At 32.8% G+C, this 20,759-nt stretch overlaps 3 protein-coding genes across 3 annotated transcripts; all 3 read right to left on the minus strand.

The window, feature by feature from the left end:
* Positions 1-14: 14 nt before the first annotated feature.
* LOC132754437 (uncharacterized) lies at positions 15-1,415 on the minus strand (the record flags this gene model as incomplete). The annotated part of the gene is made up of 2 exons (XM_060745064.1): positions 1,235-1,415; positions 15-865 (listed from the first exon to the last, which is right to left on the minus strand). Coding segments are annotated over exons 1-2 (943 nt in total), but the record flags the coding sequence as incomplete, so codon positions are not given.
* A 284-nt stretch (positions 1,416-1,699) lies between these two features.
* Positions 1,700-4,232, minus strand: LOC132754438 (uncharacterized). The gene is made up of 3 exons (XM_060745065.1): positions 4,102-4,232; positions 3,435-3,553; positions 1,700-3,103 (listed from the first exon to the last, which is right to left on the minus strand). Exons 1-3 carry the CDS (start codon positions 4,230-4,232, stop codon positions 2,937-2,939), a joined length of 417 nt encoding a protein of 138 aa, XP_060601048.1. The 3' UTR covers positions 1,700-2,936.
* Positions 4,233-4,563: 331 nt separating this feature from the next.
* Positions 4,564-7,730, minus strand: LOC132754439 (uncharacterized). Its single transcript, XM_060745067.1, has 4 exons — positions 7,672-7,730; positions 6,810-7,177; positions 6,392-6,478; positions 4,564-4,817 (listed from the first exon to the last, which is right to left on the minus strand). Exons 1-4 carry the CDS (start codon positions 7,689-7,691, stop codon positions 4,597-4,599), a joined length of 696 nt encoding a protein of 231 aa, XP_060601050.1. The 5' UTR covers positions 7,692-7,730; the 3' UTR covers positions 4,564-4,596.
* Between the last annotated feature and the right edge of the window lie 13,029 nt (positions 7,731-20,759).

Consider the following 20,759-nt stretch of genomic DNA (forward strand, 5'->3'; position numbering starts at 1 on the left):
CCAAATAGGTATACCATTATAGCCTATAAATACGTATTCGGCATTCAACGTAGTCCCTGTTCTTTTCTTAAGTTTTCTTACACTCGTTTGCGAAGCATGATCCACATAAAGCTGCAAACATTCAACTTCTTCAAAGCCGATCATTATTTCCTCCTCCTGACTTGTATCAATAGTACACGTTACATGACCTCGCTTTGTCTTTCGCTCAAAACGGTCATTGAAGTCGTCCAACATTATGGCTAGAACAGTCCTTTCTGGGACACCTGCTTTCTTCATAATAACACTAACAGTATGGTGAAGAAAAAGATAATATTCCTCAAATTTCAATTCTTGAACACCTGTTGACAAAACCCTTTTAATGATATCTACGACGAACTCATTGTCAATTTTTTCCCATTGAACTTTCTCTCGGCAATGGTTTGCAGAATTTGGATTTCGTCGTTTTCCTTTACATGTATGCACTGAATTTGTATGCTGTTTTCTGTATTTACATCTCGGTTTTTCATCTTCATCATCTTCAGAAGAAGACGAACCATTAAAACATTTGTGCTTATGTGTATAGATGTGTAGTTTTTTTTCTCCAGAGAGTGCGAGATTGTCCGTTGTAAAAGAAACAATTAAATTTCTGCATTTTCTTACAATTAATTCCTGATTTGTACTTCGGACAAATGGGCTTTTTTCATAAACGTTGCTTAAATTCTGTGTTTCTTGATGTAAAGCCATAACTTGAATATGAGGATTTTTAAAAGAAACATTATTGGGAAAACTATCTATATCTATATTGTAAATAGGTGGTTTTAAATTTGCCATCAGATAATTATCTGCTCCTGACAAGTCCGTTCGCTCTGGTTTCAAAGGTGGTGTCCTGCAAAGCAAAATTAAACATAATAAAATATTCTTATTTCCAGACACATATATGCTTCAGAAAATTTATTTTTATTTTATCACATCGGCACCGTTTACATGTTGTGAAAAGCTAAATTTAAAAAGGGAAACCAAACAAAATTGCCCGGATAATAATTTGTTGATACACAGTATTGCGTAAATATTTCAAATAATGAGTAGAATGCACTACGATTTGCCAATCCGCAGGTGAATTAGACCCAAATCATAAACGATGGATTGGTTCAGTACACACATTTAACAAATCGATACATGCTACAGCAAAGCTAACCCTATACAATGTTGTATATATTAAAATATTAATTTAATATTTTGTATGATGGTTTCTTACCTCATAAATTGCCTAAATTTTGACAACGCTAGATTGTCCATACGAGCTTCAAGTGCAGTTTCAATTTGTGAAGGTTTTGCTTCAGAACCCATGAGTCTAAGCCATTTTTGGAACAAATCAAAAAATAATTCCGAAGTTGCTCCATTTATGCTTAGTTTAATATGCTCAATGATTGAATTAGTTGTCTTGCTACCCATTAGCAAGTAAATGTTTCGCACATAACCTTCAATTGAAACATAAGTTATTTCAATATTTTTTTACTTCGATTCTATAAATCATATAATTACTTTTTTTCATTCTTACTAAAAGGTACATGTGCATTGTTTTAAAAATTGTGCAATGTCATTTGTTTATTCATTACAAGTTTGTTACTTAGAACTTCGATTATAGGATGCAAGTCTAGTTAAGCGAAAGATATTTACTTAAATTGATGAATCCAATAGGAGGAATAGCGACGTTGTCACAAAATATGCCCACTACAAAAGTTTTGGCGATAAGAGATGTTGGCGATAAGAAGTGTGACAAGCAAGGTGGTCGCTAAACATATTTTTATATTCTAATTGGAAATTGTACCTCTACGTTGTGATGCCTTGACTTTAGTTGCATATGCTCAACGTCATGAAGATGAAAATTTTTGCAAAATAATATAAAAATTCCTCAATGCATGTACATTTTGCTTTTGAAGTGACCTTGACCTTTGTCATAGAAACCTGTTACATGAGCAGGGCATTACGTTTCTCAGCACTAAATATTTCTATAAATTGACATTAAAATTACTCCATGAATGTAGGAGATATGAAAAATCTGGAAAATATCTTGATAATTAATCATCTCTCGTGACCTTGACCTTGCAAACATTTCCCTAGATTGTATGTGTCCCAGCCGTTTTCATGAGAGTAGCCATTAGTGTTACAATTCATCAATAAATGATTGTACAAATGCTCATATTTATATCTGAACATTGACATCTATGTGTGACATTGACTTTGGTCGCAAGGACCTGAATTAAAATCCCGTGTGAATTAAAAAGTTTTGCTCCGAACAAAACGCTTTCAAATAAGCTTTTAAGAATGACATTGACCATCGTCGAGCACAAACGGATGATTAACATGCAATCAGGCCGTGGGTGAAATATATCGATTTGCGTCGATGTACAGTAACAGATGAATAAAATATCGACCAAAAAATTCGCTCGCGTATAACAGAATTAATATTCTTCAACCACGAAGGTACAAACTATCAATGACAATAAATTATCAATGGTTTTTTTTTGCAGGAAATCGTTCATAATCTAAATATTGATTTTTTACGCATCTGAATGTATTACCGAATGTCGGACAGAACGAGCGTTTTGATAGATGTCTTTGACAGGATATTACCCCAAAATCCCATGGATGATATATGTTTAGGTTTGGCTGTGGGTGTCAGACGATGAATTTTCAATAAAACATTTACCAAATTAGACCTTATTTTCCTTTAAATATCAAATATTTACATGGGTTGTCATTTTTCAAATAATAGTTTACATCTAATACCACGTGGTAAAACTACTTTTAATCCATTAGTCCGAGGTTAATATTAATATTAGCCAAGATGTACTGATCGTAAAATTTGGGCTTAAATGAAAAAGGGAGTGTTACACTTAAAAAATTTGAATGAAAAATTGACTTCTATTTGAATGAAATGATTTGTATCATAGGTCTTAGCTATCACTTAAGCGAATGAGTTTGTTAGTTCTTATATCTTGTTCCAGGATTAGTTCTTGTTCTGTTGAGAACATACCGAATAGCTCTACAAAAAACAGCTTCCATGTTGAAGGTTCTATAATGTTGACAAGGAATGTAAAGACTTTATTCCAATCCAAGTCACCTGAAAATAAAAAAAAAACTATTGAAATTTATTCATTTAAATAATTTGAGATTTGCTACCTTTTGAAGATTTCACATATTTTATGACAATGTTACAAGATTGAATAAACCTTTTATAAACAAATATCACATTATGTTTTATATCTGACTTTTATACAGCTTAAATTATTTTTGAACATTTATGATTTGGTACATTTGAAACATTAATATCCTTATTGGTCTAAAATTTTAATTTAAAGAGTTCGGAGTATAATACTGAATTAATCTATTTGTTTTTACTGATCTTATTTCAGATGAGCAAAATTATCGATTAGTAAGGAAGCAGTGCTTACCTGAAGGTATCGGCTCGTGACCAAAATCCTTATCTTGTCTTTTATCTGGAGCAAGTAAAGGCTGATCTTTAAATACTCGTGGTAAAGTCTCAAGAACACTTCTTTCTTGTTGAAGTTTTCTGAAAAACAATTAAGATGCATTGATTAGTCTAGGTCATACTAGAAGGGAGAATGAAAGCGTTATTAATTTGAGTTTATATAGGTGAAAACCAGACAGCTTCAATGCTAGTGTTGCATCTTGATTTCTAAAATTGAAATTCTTCAAAAATCTTAATGCAGTTATGTAAGCAGCGATATGATTTACGTAAGACATGCGCGTCCAAATTCAAAAGAAATATACCGACACCTTAGTACAGCAGCGGTTTTACTCTTATTAAATATACTACACTGAGGATTTTTGACATGTTGGGACTAGTAATATTTTTTTCCGAGATTTATGTACTACCATTTGAAGAACGTCTGAATCAAAAACTAGTGTGCAAATTTTAATTTGTTTACTCACACCGGTTTTCCAAAGCAATCATATTCATTGTGAAAATTACCTAAATATTTTAAAGCGTTAGAATGCTTAATTAATTCCTGATTTGTACTTCGGACAAATGGGCTTTTTTCACAAACGTTACTTAAATTCTGCCTTTGTTGATGTAAAGCCATAACTTGGATATACGGATTTTTAAAACAAACATTATTGGGAAAACTATCAATATCTATATTGTTAATAGGCGGTTTTAAAATTGCCATCAGATAATTATCTGCTCCTGACAAGTCCATTCGCTCTGGTTTCAAAGGTGGTGTCATGCAAAGCAAAATTAAACATAATAAAATATTCTTATTTCCAGACATATATATGCTTCAGAAAAGTTCTTTTTATTTTATCACATCGGCACCGTTAACATGTTGTGAAAAGCTAAATTTAAAAAGGGAAACCAAACAAAATTGCCCGGATGATAATTTGTTGATACACAGTATTGCGTAAATATTTCAAATAATGAGTAGAATGCACTACGATTTGCCAATCCGCAGGTGAATTAGACCCAAATCATACACGATGGATGGGTTCAGTACACACAATTTACAAATCGATACATGCTACAGCAAAGCTAAACCTATACAATGTTGTATATATTAAAATATTAATTTAATTATTTTGTATCATGGTTTCTTACCTCATAAATTGCCTAAATTTTGACAACGCTAGATTGTCCATACGAGCTTCAAGTGCAGTTTCAATTTGTGAAGGTTTTGCTTCAGAACCCATAAGTCTGAGCCATTTTTGGAACAAATCAAAAAATAATTCCGAAGATGCTCCATTATTGCTTAGTTTAATATGCTCAATAATGGAATTAGTTGTCTGCCCATTAGCAAGTAAATGTTCGCCATAACCTTCAATTGAAACATAAGTTATTTCAATATTTTTTTACTTCGATTCTATAAATCATATAATTACTTTTTTTCATTCTTACTAAAAGGTACATGTGCATTGTTTTAAAAATTGTGCAATGTCATTTGTTTATTCATTACAAGTTTGTTACTAAGAACTTCGATTATAGGATGCAAGTCTAGTTAAGCGAAAGATATTTACTTAAATTGATGAATCCAATAGGAGGAATATATGTATAACAAGAGCGACGTTGTCACAAAATACGCCCACTACAAAAGTTTTGGCGATAAGAGATGTTGGCGATAAGAAGTGTGGCAAGCAAGGTCGTCTCTAAACATATTTTTATATTTTTAATTGAAAATGTACCTCTACGTTGTGAGACCAACGGATGACTTTAGTTGCAGGGACCTGAACTAAATGCGCGACGCTCAACGTCATGAAGATGAAAATTTGTGCCAAATAATATAAAAATTCCTCAATGCATGAAGAATTTTACTCTTGAAGTGACCTTGACCTTTGTCCTAGAAGCCTGTTACGTACGCAGGGCATTACGTTTCTCAGCACTCAATATTTCTATAAATTAACATTAAAATTACTCCATGAATGTAGGAAATGTGCTCTGGAAAATATCTTGATAATTAATCATCTCTCGTGACCTTTATCTTGCAAACATCACCCTAGATTGCATGTGTCACAGCCGTTTTTAATAAGAGTAGCCATTAGTGTTACAATTCATCAATAAATGATTATACAAATATTTATATCTGAACATTGACATCTATGTGTGATCGCAAGGACCTGAATTAAAATTCCGTGTGAATTAAGAAGTTTTGCTACGAACAAAACGCTTTCAAATAAGCTTTTAAGAATGACATTGACCATCGTCGAGCACAAACGGATGATTAACATGCAATCAGGCCGTGGGTAAAATATATCGATTTGCGTCGATATACAGTAACAGATGAGTTAAATATCGACCAAAAAATTCGCGTATAACAAAATTAGCATGCTTCAACCACGAAGGTACAAACTATCAATGACAAAAAGTTAGCAATGTTTTTTTTTAAGGAAAACGTTCATAATTTAAATATTAATTTTTTACGCAGCTGAATGTATTATCGAATGCCGTACATAACGAGCGTTTTCATAGATGTCTTTGACAGGATATTACCCCAACATCCCATGGATGATAAAATGTTAATGGTTTGGCTGTGGGTGTCAGACGATGAATTTTCAATAAAACATTTACCAAATTAGACCTTATTTTCCTTTAGATATCAAATATTTACATGGGTTGTCATTTTTCAAATAATAGTTTAAATCTAATACCGCGTGGTAAAACTACTTTCAATCCATTAGTCATAGGTTAATATTAATATTAGCCAAGATGTACTGATCGTAAAATTTGCGCTTAAATGAAAAGGGAGTGTTACACTAAAAAAATTATAATGAAAAGATTGGCTTCTATTTGAATGAAATGATTTGTATCATAGGTCTTAGCTATCACTTAATCGAATGAGTTAGTTAATTCTTATATCTTGTTCCAGGATTAGTTCTGGTTCTGTTGAGAACATACCGAATAGCTCTACAAAAAACAGCCTCCATGTTGAAGGTTCTATAATGTTGACAAGGAATGTAAAGACTTTATTCCAATCCAAGTCACCTGAAAATAATAAAAAAAACTATTGAAATTTATTCATTTAAATAATTTGAGATTTGCTACCTTTTGAAGATTTCACATATTTTGTGACAATGTTACAAGATTGAATAAACCTTTTATAAACAAATATCACATTATGTTTTATATCTGACTTTTATACAGCTTAAATTATTTTTGAACATTTATGATTTGGTACATTTGAACATTAATATCCTTATTGGTCTAAAATTTTAATTTAAAGAGTTCGGAGTATAATACTGAATTAATCTATTTGTTTTTACTGATCTTATCTCAGATGAGCAAATTTATCGATGAGTAAGGAAGCAGTGCTTACCTGAAGGTATCGGTTCGGGACAAAAATCCTTATCTTGTCTTTTATCTGGAGCAAGTAAAGGCTGATCTTTAGATACTCGTAGTAAGTTCTCAGGAACATTTCTTTCTTGTTGAATTGGTTTATTATTCGTTTCTTTTCGAGCCATAAAATAATTTTGAGAAGGAATTTCCTTTTCCATTGTCTTGTCATTTGCCAATATATCGGAATTTTCTGAAACATCTTCTGAATCTGTAGAAATCCATGATTTAGGGTAGGTTATTGTACCATCATAAAAACCTATATCATGTACATATTCTTGCGAATCTATGCATTTGTCACTTCCAAAGCTATCTCCAGTTTCGTCTATGTATTGTAGATACCCAAGTTTACTGAAAAACAATTAAGATGCATTAATTAGTCTAGGTCATACTAGAAGGGGAATGAAAGCGTTATCAATTTGATTTAATATACGTGAAAACCAGACTACTTCAAGGCTAGTGTTGCATCTTGATTTCTAAAATAGAAATACTTCAAAAATCTTAATGACATTATGTAAGCAGCGTATGACATAAGTTTATCTCGAACATTGGTTCGTTAGCCTCATTGTTCATTACATTTCAAACTCGGATAAACATGTAAACTGATGGAACACATTTTTCTGCTAAAACATATACATCTAGGAAAAAACGGATATCCGTGTGACTCAATGTTTAAGTCAAAAGAGGAACTGGCTGGTAATATTTTTTTTGATTTGGTTGAAAAACTTATTATCCAATAAGTTGATTAGTTAGCATAGTTATACAACACAATATCAGTTTAGTCATACGCAAATAACAAATAATTTAGCAATGATAAACACGGTTTGTTTTGTTAACTTGCTTACCTTAGTAAACGTTGATACATCAGTATGTTCAAAATCAATGTAACGAAAAGTGTTACGATTGATACTCTTTGATTGGCTCTTAGCAATAATTTAGTGAAATTATAAAACATGTTTATTTTTCTTTACGGGTTTACTTAACAGCAGTTCGTGTAAATGGCAAAATTAACATAATTGCTCTAATTAACATCTATTAGTTTAATAAAAATAAGTGCTATATCCAACTGATTTCAAAACAATAAATAAAATTAACCGACAAGTTTTATTCAAGTATTAACGTATGGTCATTATAGGTTTATTCACCATAGACTTGAGAAATTTATTGTTTTCTAAAGTATTAAATTACGGACTCTATCAAATCACGACCCTCGACGTCTAGACACCCTGACCCTGGCACTAAAGAAACTCGACACAACATGGAACTTAGACACCTAAGACATTTTGACCCTTAAAATAGGCTGGACATTTCGAACCCTTATATCGAACCTATATAAACGTTATAAATGTTCATTTTGCAGTGTTGAAATAGATACATTAGTATAGGGTAATGCTTGTTTTTCCGTGTTATAACGTCTGCAGAGTCCCGAGGAACAGTTGGTGCCCGAGCCCGGTAGGGCGAGTTCCGACAGACTCTGCAGACTTTAAAACACGAAATAAATGTGCGTAAAAATTTAAAACAGATTCAGGATGAATATTTGATACAAAACACATACATTAAATCTTTGTGCTTGAACGGTATTTAACTAATTAAACATGTTTTATGTAATACTATGCGTTTTATTTTTTCGGGGCCAACAACTTGGAAAATACAAATGCTTAGAACCGAACGAAATTTCGAATTTTAATTGATTTAACAAAGCTTAACATTGGAGATTTATTAACTCAAGAACAAACATTAAATAACTCTACCATAGACAAAACATGACCCTCAGAAATTCCCAGAATGATTTCATATTGACGGTAGAGTCAAAAGGTCAGTGACATCAGAATTGTTTCTTTTTTCAAGCACACAAGTTTCAAGTTTATTAAAAAAGTCAGGCACTAAACATTATTCTCTCAAAGAAATATAAAGAGTGTTTATCTACATAAACATCAATAAAACAACATTTTTTTCATATTCATTTTGTGTTATCTTGTTTTGTAAGTTAATCGGAGGGTTAAACTGAATGACAGATAATTGTTTACATTTACAAACTATCCGTTTCTTAGAAAGGGCGACAAGCAAGATTAGCGGCGATGTCCTTACGCCGTATTTCCGGCATAGTAACTTAAATGCTGCTCGCCGTTATGCGATTGAGGTCCTCGAATTAATAATTTCAATATAACAAGAGCGCATGACTCTTTGGCAAACATGCCAAATCATCATTTTTTGTTTGTTTACTAGGCCCTGTATGTGTTGCGCATATGTAAAACAGAGCTATAATAAGAGCGGGTGACTATGTTAACACATGGTTTTGATCCCGTTATAACATGGGCAAAAGAGGGAAAAATAGCCGATTTTATGCCATAATAACGCACGTTTTTCATTGTTATAACGTCTGCAAAGTCCCGAGAAACGGTTGGCTCCAGCAGCTCCGAGGGACATTACAGACGTTACAACACGGACAATTGTACGTTGACGCCTTTATAGGATAAAATTTTAAACCACATTTAAAGCAAAAGAAAAACTGAAAAGCTCGGGGAATGTATTTGCAATTAGACAGCATTTATCAAATTCTCACGTCGTTTTGGCAAGATGTATTTCGTATGCATTTTATTATTCGAAGACCAACAACTTCGATAATACAGAGCGGAACGAAATGTCGAATTTTGATTGGTTTAACAAAGCTTAACATTGAAAAGAAACAAAAGAGAATAACTCTACCCGAAGAAGAACATGTCACTCAGACATTCCGAAAACGATTTCAGATTGATTGTAAAAAAAGTTTGGGGGGCATTTTAAACTAGATTTGTGACTTGATATCAGAGCCGTTCATGAAAGCATACAAGTTCATTAAAATTTGGCACTTAAAGCTATTCTCACAAAGAAATAAATTGAGTATATTTAGAAACTTGTTGTCAATATATACAACAAGAAAACAACTTTTGCTCATATTTTTATTGTTTTTCCCAAGGAAATTGCTGGTTTACATAGATCTCATTTTCCAAAATTAAAGCGCGTTACGTGACGGCAAAAGTGCATGTCTTAGCTACGACGCGTTATACATTAAAGGCCACCTACTGATATATGTTCATTGGAAGAAACACCAATATAGTAAGCTTAGTCCACTACATTTTGAATTGCTGAATTTTAAAAGCTTTAAATCAAAGAAGGTAGTAACAACACATATTCTATATGCTCAAACATATTTGATGTATGTTAAGCTTAGATATTTAGCGTAAAGTATCTCTTTGTTGGCATCTACAAAATTTATATAAATGTGCTTCGGTGGACAATATTGGTCCTGCCCCAGGTGTCGAAGAGATAGAAAAAACTTATTATCATATTATGTATTCTCATGTAAAATTAACAATCCCAGGTCTGCTATTGTTACAAAAATCATTTCACTGATATAAAAAAATGGCTGTACCCAGTCGGTCTGGCACAGTTTACATGTACACAGATTTGTATAGTATACATGTTTTAGAAGTCTTTTCCTCCAACATAAACATGGAGAAAATAGATTTTTAGCATGAATCATCACTTTGTATAATTATCAGTTTTGTGATGGATGCTTGTGTGAGTGTTGATGTTATAAATGTAAAGGGAGGTAATAAAAAAGAAGAAACTTATTGTTAGCAAAGCATTTTGATTAAATATAATTTTAGGCATAATATGCTTTTGAATTTCTGGTATTATATTATTTATATGTTTCTTTAAATTCTTATCATTTAAAAAACAACATTATTGTATTTTCAGTCAGTATATGTACTCAGTGACAATTGCATGGAGATAAATAATCACCACTCTGTGCTTCAAAATTAGTTTTAAGGGCATGTATCGGGTCTGTTCTCCACTGTGGCATATACATGTATAATTTTCACTAAGTATCCATGTGACTAGAGCATAGGTCTTAGGAATGTATCAATATAGATCTTAATATACATTTGCGACATAAAGTGGGGAACGATTGCCGACGGACAGTTACGCTAATAGCGAGGGGTCATCTCAATACATACTATGAACACTTTGTAATAAGGCCAATGTATTTTATTTTTGTTTCTTTACCTACATTGTAATTATAATTTCATTATCAGTCACTTTCAGAAGAACTGATACTGAGTTCCCTGAGTAACTTCGGCACTTTCGCTTTAGAAACCTGTTGTATACTTCATGGTTTTCTCTAATAAGCGTAGCCAGTGGTCGTTTAGGGCGATGAGGTGCATTTATATTTTCGTCTTCGGATGATAAGCTCTTGCAGATTGAGCACGGACGTCTTGGCGAAGTTCAGCTGGAGTTCTACGGCCTTGATTGTGCAGTTCCCTAGGAGCTGGACCAGGTTCGGGCTCTCCAGGTACAGTGCGGGCTCGAAGCTGCTGGTCAGCTTGGTCGTGTTGACCTGAATTGATACCTCTGTTTAGGTCTCTCAGAGGAAGACCTAGCAATGGCTGCTGAGTCACAGCAGCTGCAGCTTGCCCTTAATTAAGGCGCCTGGTGGGTGGTCCTGTCACTCGAAGCTTCACCCAACTGTGGTTCGGCAACATCATCAACTGTTAACAGCCGTCTTTCCAGACGCTGTACGGCCTGGAGTGCCTCTCTGGAATTATTTTAAAATATGATTTTAAAACACATCTGCGGATGTTTCTAAATTCAAAATTTTACTATTTCACGTTTAAATGTTGAATTCTGCTTAAGCCGGTGCTAGGGGGCGTGGACGGTAACTTGCACTTTCCAGTACCGTCCATGAACAGGCTCAATCAAACCGAGCCTGCAACATTTTCAATTTTGCCGTGTTGGGCTTTCTTTAGGGATTCTGTATTTATCTATTTTATGATCACATCCGTGTTATTTGTGCCGTGTGGCGGCTGTAAAAAGTCTCCCCGTACATTTAATCAATGATGTTATATTTTCGATCTTTGAAGATCGTTCAGCACGACATTATTGTTGTGCTTGTGGTATTTTTAGTTTTAACTTTTCGGCATTTTCTAGTTGGGTGGTTCCAATATTCCTATTTGAATAATGTTGAATCACCCTTAGGATATGTTGCCTGCTTTTTAAATTTGTCTTTTGACGTCTTATCTGTGATACGCAGGCTTCATAACCTCTGATCCCCTTTCAAAATTCCATTTTATTTAGTTCCGCCCATTGTTTTCTCGTTTAGGGCACACGCTTTTTATAACTTGGGGACCATACGCCGCTTTTCATGGAATGGCACGGAAGTGTCACATTGAAGGTTCCATGATAACCGCCGTATGAACACATCTGCGGATGTTTCTAAATTCAAAAAAATTTATTATTTCATGTTTAAATGTTGAATTCTGCTTAAGCCGGTGCTAGGGGGCGTGGACGGTAACTTGCACTTTCCAGTACCGTCCATGAACAGGCTCAATCAAACCGAGCCTGCAACATTTTCAATTTTGCCGTGTTGGGCTTTCTTTAGGGATTCTGTATTTATCTATTTTTTGAATAGTGAAATTGATTTGGAGGTAGATACTGAATTGGGAGTTTAACTCGAGTTTCAACAATCGCCAGATCGTGGTTGTCCGTGTATTGTAGGATCTGAGCTGGCTATTTTCTTCTACCTTTTTAATACTGGGCACAAAGCCATGGAGCAGTCAGTAACATTTTTTCACGTTTTTGGTATGACGCGGCTTGAGCTCGTAACCTCCCGCACCCGACCAAAAGTGTAATCGAGCAGTCAAACATAAAAGAAATGATAGGTAAACATCAAATTCAGCATGCTATTGCATAAGATAGACATTAACGTTATATTTATGCTTTAAATGCTAGATTATTGCACGCTGTCTAAATAAATTTAGATTTTAGGGTAACTGACAATTGATGTAAATTCTTATGTAACCTTATTTGAAACTAAAACGATATGTAAATGGCCTTCAGTCAAAAAGTGGTCTGATATGATGTTCTCATAGAGCAAAATACCTATGGCGGTCGCGGCTATTGATGGTACATCTCACAGAATAAACCGACTTAGAGTAGAGCCGCAGGAACACTATTATTTAGGACACAGACAATATCATGCAATACACACACAAATTATCGTTGACAATACTGGCGTCATCCGTTACTTAGAAACTGGGTTTTTAGGCCACCAGAATGACGCGCAACAATTTCGAATGGTGCAACAAGTGGGTGTAGATTTAAAATTTCCAGCAAACTGTGTGCTCTCAGCGGACAAAATTTATCCTAACGGATACCCTTTAATGACTCCCTATACCAGTGCACAACTAAACAGAATGGACATGAGAACTAAGCTTAAGTCCCGAAAAATTAACAGGTACATCACAAAATACAAGGTTATTGTTAGACATTCGATAGCTGAGCTAAAACATATAAGTCAGTGGGTGGTGTGTGGAGACATAAGCGTAATGTTTTACCTCATGTTGTGCAAATTGGTGGCGGTCTAGTATGTCGAAGAAAGGTAGAAGGATTAACAATTTAAATGTTATTAACATGAATTTCAATATATATAGTAAAATGGTTAATAAACTGAATACCACACATCTTTGTTCATTATAAACTGTTAGATAATCTTGAGATTATCCCCATATATAACTTGTCCTCGATCCTCAGTCCCTGTTCCTCTTATCAAAAAAATTGAGAAAAACAGAATCCCTAAAGAAAGTCCAACACAACAAAATTGAAAATGTTGCATATGTCTCATATTGGTAATTAGAAATAAAACATATTTTGGACAAATGTTATTAATGGGTATCTTCTCTGTTTAAACATTATTTTTGATAACTTTAAATTTTATTTATTTAAAACAAATGCACTCGGGCGTATATTGCCACGCTATGCGGTGCTCTTGTCGGAATTTCTGAGGGTCAAGTTTTGTCTTGGATCGAGTATTTTATAAAAAGAAACTTGAGTTGATGAATCTCCAATGTTTAGCTTTGTTAAGTCAATCAAAACTCGACATTTCGTTCGGCTATGAGCATTTGTATTTCCTAAATTGCTGGCCCCGGAAAAATAAAACGCATACATAAAACATATTGAATTGGATAAATACCGTTCAAGCGCTAACCGTTTCCACAAGGATTTCAAGTACATTTTTGTATTTGTTTTGTATTAAATAAACATCATGAATCGTGTTTAACTTTTCATGGTACACACGTTTTGTTTCGTGTAATAACGTCTGCAGAATCCCTCGTAACTGTTGGAGCCCTCGTTCGGATTTATGTCTGGAAGATCAACTATCGACAATTTTTTTTATATTGAATGCTGTTGTAAATAAAGTTTTTAATGATAATTTTGAAAAAGGCTTTCGACAGTGTTAATCATTGTAATTTGTGCAGCTGGGAATCAACGGCAAAGTCGGATGTTAAACTATTTAACAGAAATGATCACCATATTAAGATGACGTGTCGCGCGCAAATTTGGGTCGCTACCTTGAAGGTCAAGGTCACAGCATGACCTTGAAGCAAAATCGTGTCGGCCAATAACTTGGTTATTTGAAGTTGGATTTTACAACTATTTTACAGAAATGATCACTATATTGAGACGACGTGTCGCGCGCAACATTTAAGTCGCTACCTTGAATATCAAGGTCACAGCATGACCTTACAGCAAAATTGTGTCCGGCCCATAACTTCGTTATTTGAAGTCGGATGTTAAAACAATTTCACAAAAATGATCAACATATTGAGATGACGTGTCGCGCGCAAGTTGGTAGATAGATCTTATTGAGTAGAAGTGCAGTGCAAAGTACAGTAACTCTGCATTGCCTAATGTTGGAATTATCACACTTTGAACTTTGTCTGGGAGATAACTCTGAAACTACAAAAGATATACTTTTCTGTGTCCAAACCTTAGTCGGGGAGCATCACCCGGTTCAACCGGCTCTTGTTTCAGGCACGAATGGGCACCTGAGTAGAACCACCGACGTTCCGTAAGCTAGCTGGATAGCTTCCTCACATGAAAGAATCCGAAGTACCTGTCAGGATTCGAACCCACATCGGTGAGGGGCTAATGGTTTGAAATCAACTCAAACCAAACATTATATACGTGGCTATATTTCCACAATCAAAGCTTTTATAATTTGATAAATTATTTACTGCTATACCCATATAACAAAAATACCTTCAGAAATTATTTGCATTTCGTAATTATACTGTCAATTGTTCATACCCATTTGATTTGATTTTGTTTACTGATTTTGCTCACTTCTTATTACATTATACTTGTATATTGTACTATGTGTCATTCCAAATAAAGTATATGTTCTGTTCTGTTATGTTCTGTTCTACAATGACACGTATTAATTTTTCACAGGCTCAAAAGTGACATATCTTTTCCAACAATGAAAACCAGTGTTCGTACGTAGGAAATCTAAAAAGACTTATAAAATAAAATTTCTTCATTATATATATATATATATATATATACCTTCAGAAATTGATTTCGTTTTTTTTCATAATTCAATATTAGATAAATTTATTACCTTTGTATTAATATAATTATATATATTACTTATATATATATAAGTAATATATATAAGTATGTTTTGGGAAATGCAGAGTACAAAGTTCGTTAAATTTTTATATAACATATATAGGAAAAACATATATAGGAAAAAATGTGAGGCAGTCTTTTTTAGAACAATCTGAATTCGACAAAGGTGGAGGGGGAAACACCTCGGTAATGGAAACAAACGTAATAATAGACAACTAAATAACTTTCCGAAAGCAAATAACATAAATCAGAAAAACAGGGTAATTAATACAAAGGTAATAAATTTATCTAATATTGAATTATGAAAAAAAACGAAATCAATTTACTCCGTAAAGGACTTAAATTTACTCCCACCCCTAATGAAAACAAAATAGAACTAAATACAGACATCAAAGAATTTTGTAGAAAATTGAGATTAAGTGAACGTTTTCATGATGACAATCAAGAAAATAACGATGAACTACCTCTAGTTAGAAATAAGACTGGATGGAACCCTCCCAAAAGTAATGACACAGCATTGGAAGACGCTATTCAACTTTTTAAAGAATACCCATTAGAAAATAACTGCCACGTGAAACATAACTTATCCCGTAATGACCGCGAAGCACTTAAAACTCTAAAAGATAAAAATACATTGATAATTAAAGAGGCTGATAAAGGAGGTGCTGTTGTTTGTTTGAATAATACTTTTTACAAAGAAAATATTTTATCTATATTAAATGATCCTATTTATTACGAAGAAACAGATAAAGGAGCAGATTTAAGAACTAAACATGTTTTGCATGACAATATTAGAAAATACGGTGATGGCCTAATGAAAGAAGAGTCTGACTATCTAACAAATTTTGAACACACAACAAGTTATTTCTATGGTTTACCAAAAATTCACAAAAGTAAAACAATTGCTTATTCAATGAACGTACAACAGTCAGAATATCTGAAAGCTTGTGATCCTAACGATTTACCTTTTAAACCTATATGTGGAGAACCTAATAGCATAACACAAAGACTCAGCCGACTATTAGACATAATTCTTAAACCACTATGTAAATTTGTTCCTAGTTTTATTAGAGATGATTTAGTTTTTCTGAAATATTTACCAGAACACATAGAAGATCATGAATCTAAACTAGTCACTTTCGATGTAGTAAACTTGTATTCAAATATTGCCCACGATCTTGGATTGATGATATTCTGGATGGAAAAAATGCCAGAAAAGATAGACAAACGATTTCAACATAATTTCATAATAAAATCGCTAAACCTTATTTTATACAACAACGTATTCTACTTCGACGGAAAATACTATATCAAGAAAAAAGGCGCAGCTATGGGTAATATTATCGCTCCAACTAATTTTCAAGCTATTTAAGACTTAACTGGAAGAGATTTCTTGACGATTGCTTTTTAATTCTACCAAAAGAAATTGACACGTCTGATTTTTTTAACGAACTTAATAACTTGCATCAAAGTAGTATACAATTCACATATAATGAAAGTGAAACTGCGATGGCATTTTTGGATACACAGAACTATTTAGATTTTAGATCATGTCATCCTAAGCATACTAAAGTTAACATAGCATTCAATTTAGCACCAAGAATAATTACTATCGTGAAAAAAAACTTCCAAGAAAAGCGTCTAACAGAATTAAAATTACAGTTAAAACAACAGAATTATCCAGATGTACTGATACAACATGGAATAGAGCAGGCTATGTTTAAGGGACCCATCAAGACCACTGGTCGTCAAGACACTCGTACTACCGCTCATAATGTTATCCCTTTCGTCCCAGAAATACAAACATGCTCCCAGTTATAAATTCTTGTAAAACAATTCTACAAAAGAGTGAAAGAATGAAGAATATATTACAAAAGAAAAGAATTATAAACAGTAAAAGACAGCCGAAAAACTTAAAACAAATTTTATCACCCTCCAAATTTGATATGAAAGTGGACATTCCGTCTGTAACAAAATGTAACAGAACCAGGTGTAAGACATATCCTTCAATTATCGAAGGTAACACAATTCATTTTACAAATGGCAAACATTTCACAGTAAAACAAAGTATGACCTGTATAACTAAAAATGTAATATATAGTATTATTTGTCCAAATTGTCAACAATTTTATATTGGGCAAACTAGAAATGAATTGAACTTACGAATGAATTTACATAGACAACAAACTAATACAGAGTCACTTCGTTTTCTTAAGGTGAATAAACATCTACATGAGTGTTCAAGGGGAAAGTATAATATATTACCTCTATATAAAGTTCTGAAGATTGATGATCATTTCAGAGATGAAAAAGAATTATTTTTTATTACCATATTATAGCCACAATTAATCAGCTCATATTAACCTACAGATATATGATCTACAATAAACTTGGGTATTTATATAACAATTATTTTACATTTCCACGTGGTTTTAAGTTACTTTCTTTCTGACATTTTTTTACTCGTTTAGCTAATTCATATAAAAAAGTACTTATTAGTAATATAAATTTTGCATTTACGTCTATGATAAGTCATTGCTTTTAATTCTAAAGCATATTTATTACCTCCCTTTATTTAGTCTATAAGGTTCATGCAAGATTTTTAAATTTATATAAGTAAATATTTTTCCATTTCCACATGGTTTCAAGTTAACCATTTTCTGAAATATTTTTACTCGTTTAGCTCACTAATATTAAAAAGTATTTATTAGTAATGCAAACGTTGTATCTACTTGTATAATTAGTGAATGTTTTGAATTTTAATATACTTATTTATTACCTCCCTTTATAGAATATTTACCCTATATATTTTTGTAGCAATTCAATACTTCTTATAGAGAGAGTAATTGAAAATTTCATTTGCAGCGACAAGTTTTAAAAATGTATAACACGTTTACCAACTAGAATTTTTTGCTATAACAGTTTGTGTTTGAGACATACGGAATTTTCCATGGCCAGAGTTTGTAACTTGCATTAAAATATCATTTATATACATTTTATGACAGCCATATCTTTCTTACTTTTGTGCCGCTTCTATCTCAGGCCGAAACAAAATTCACTTGTGCTGTCATCTGAAACCATTTTTTGTTTTCTTTTCATTTGTAATAATGTCAGAAACTTTGCTGAAAAGAAGTAATTTTCTCTCACTCACCTCTCTGAACGTGCCTCAAGTTCATCTAGAGAAATCGTTGCCACCATTTTCTTGACTCCGCAATATTTCTAAACAAATTTCAAGTATGATATAAAATACGGCAAAAATATATGCATCAATATGAAAAGCAGACTATGTTTGAACTACAGGAATTAACATTTGCATATACGACGTCGTAAAGTACGTTTGAGAAACGTGATCGTTAAGGTCACCGTAGGGAACGTGTTACAGTATCGCGTTTTTCGGTTACAGTATAGAATTTTCAAGATGGAGGATTATTTATGGGAAGAGAGGTAGGTGATTTTTATTCAGGTCCATACTACTTGTAGTGTAGTTTCTAAAAATGTTTTTGTGCCCCTTTTTCTTGTAAGGAAACCGAATCCCACGATATTTTAAGTTTATTTTTATTTTTCGACCCCCTTGGGGAACCCCCCGATTTAAAACCCCTTTTTTATTTAATCATTAAAAAAATGCCAATTTACGGTTTTTTAAAAAAAAATCAGAGACCCAAGATTTTTTTTTTCCCCTTCCAAAATTATTTTAACATGCCCTTTGATTTAAAATAAATCTACAAAACGTTTCCTTTTTGTTTGAAACCCTTTTTTTAAAAGTAAAATTTATCAGTTAATTTCCCATTTTCCTGTTTGGTAAAATGACCCTTATTTAAAAAAAAAAACAATGTAAAAAGTAATTTGAGCGAAGGGTTTAATTTTTAATGGTTACAGCATAAAACCGCGAACTTTTATTTCCAAAAATTTTTTTTCAGTTTAAAACCCAGTTTCGGTTACAGTTTAGTACTTGCCAAATTTTCAAACAAAGTTTGTGTATCCATTATTTTTATGAAATAACTCATACCTTTCTATTTAATACATTCATGAAAGGTTGTATTACTTTTTGACTTTTTCAGCAGAAAAGTGATAGTTTGCTATTTTTCCTTACTTTAAGTTTGAGATTGAGACTATTTTTGCAGAAATAAGTAATGTCCTAAGTGAGGACTGTTTTCACGACAACAATAGTAACTTTTTATCGAATTGTGTAATAAGAGTAGTCCAATATATTAGACGTTACAGGCTTGTTATAGTTTATGTCGGTCAAGCCAGACGTCTAATAGTTATTGCCTCAAAAAAACGACATAGCATCATAAAAAAATTTCAAAAAATGTCTATTTGTCTTGCCTTTCAAGCTTTATTTCAAAAGCTTTATCTTCTTTTCTTTCAATTTCATGCTCAATCATACATAAAAAACTCTCAAACAATGTACATATCAATTTAAAATAAAATATAAACATCAATCTATTTTTGTCTATCAGCCATGCTGGTTAAGCAAGGTGCTTTACAGATTGATTTCCAAATTTTTGAACGGAAAAATATATATTTGAACACACTGACGGTATATGGGCAATTATTTCGTTTAAAAAAATATTCCGTTAGAATGTTCTGACTCAGTTAAACGCATGCATTTGAATTAGCCAATCAGATTTCGCGCACTGTACGGCCGCCATTTGTTTATCGGCTGTAAAAGGAATTTAAATACATGAGAGGATTGAATCATGATTTTTTTCGGATGTACAGTTTAATTATTTTTGACAAAAAGGTATTTATTTTTTAGTTTTGTTCATAATAGGTCAAAACTAATGTAAATACACGTTTTGTCTTAATTGTTTTTCGTTCGCCCGATTTTCTGGCGGAACATGCTATGGGTTTTTTGAAGCAATTTCGATATGACTTTTTTCCTTTGCCCAGTAAAACAAAAAAATCTTTAAAGGGGACGTTTATATTTATAGGGGCTATAAAGGAAAAAGAAAGAAAAATTATATTTTTGCTTGAATTTTTATTTCAAAATTAAAAATAATGCCCATTTGTAATAAAAAATTGGGAAAAAAAAATCCTTAAAAGAATCCAAAAGGAAAAACATGAAAATGTTGCAGGCCCCAGTTTGGGCTAACCCCTGATAATGGACCCGGGAGTGGGTAAAGCAAACTACGTTCACCGCCTCCCCAGCAACCCACTTCAGAGAATTAAAATTAAAAATGAATTTTGGGACAATTAAAATTTTTAACATCTGTTTGGTGTGTTCCATATGGCGATTTATGGGAAAAATTCCCCTGTGACACTTATTGCCCAAATTTTAAAGAAAAGCGATATTACCCCCCCGGTTTAAAAATTTTATGTGCCCTAAACGGGCAAAAAAACAATGGGGTGAATAAAACAAAATTTAAAATTTTAGAGGGGGTCGGCGGTTATAAGTTTTTGCCAAAACCCTAGATTTAAGGTGCCAAAAAAAACCAAATTTTTTAAACAGGCAATACCCTAAAAAATGATTAAAAAA

This window comes from Ruditapes philippinarum, unplaced genomic scaffold (genome assembly GCF_026571515.1).
Source record: "Ruditapes philippinarum isolate M1 unplaced genomic scaffold, ASM2657151v2 ctg7613_1_1_1_1, whole genome shotgun sequence".
NCBI classification, from domain to species: Eukaryota; Metazoa; Mollusca; class Bivalvia; order Venerida; family Veneridae; genus Ruditapes; species Ruditapes philippinarum.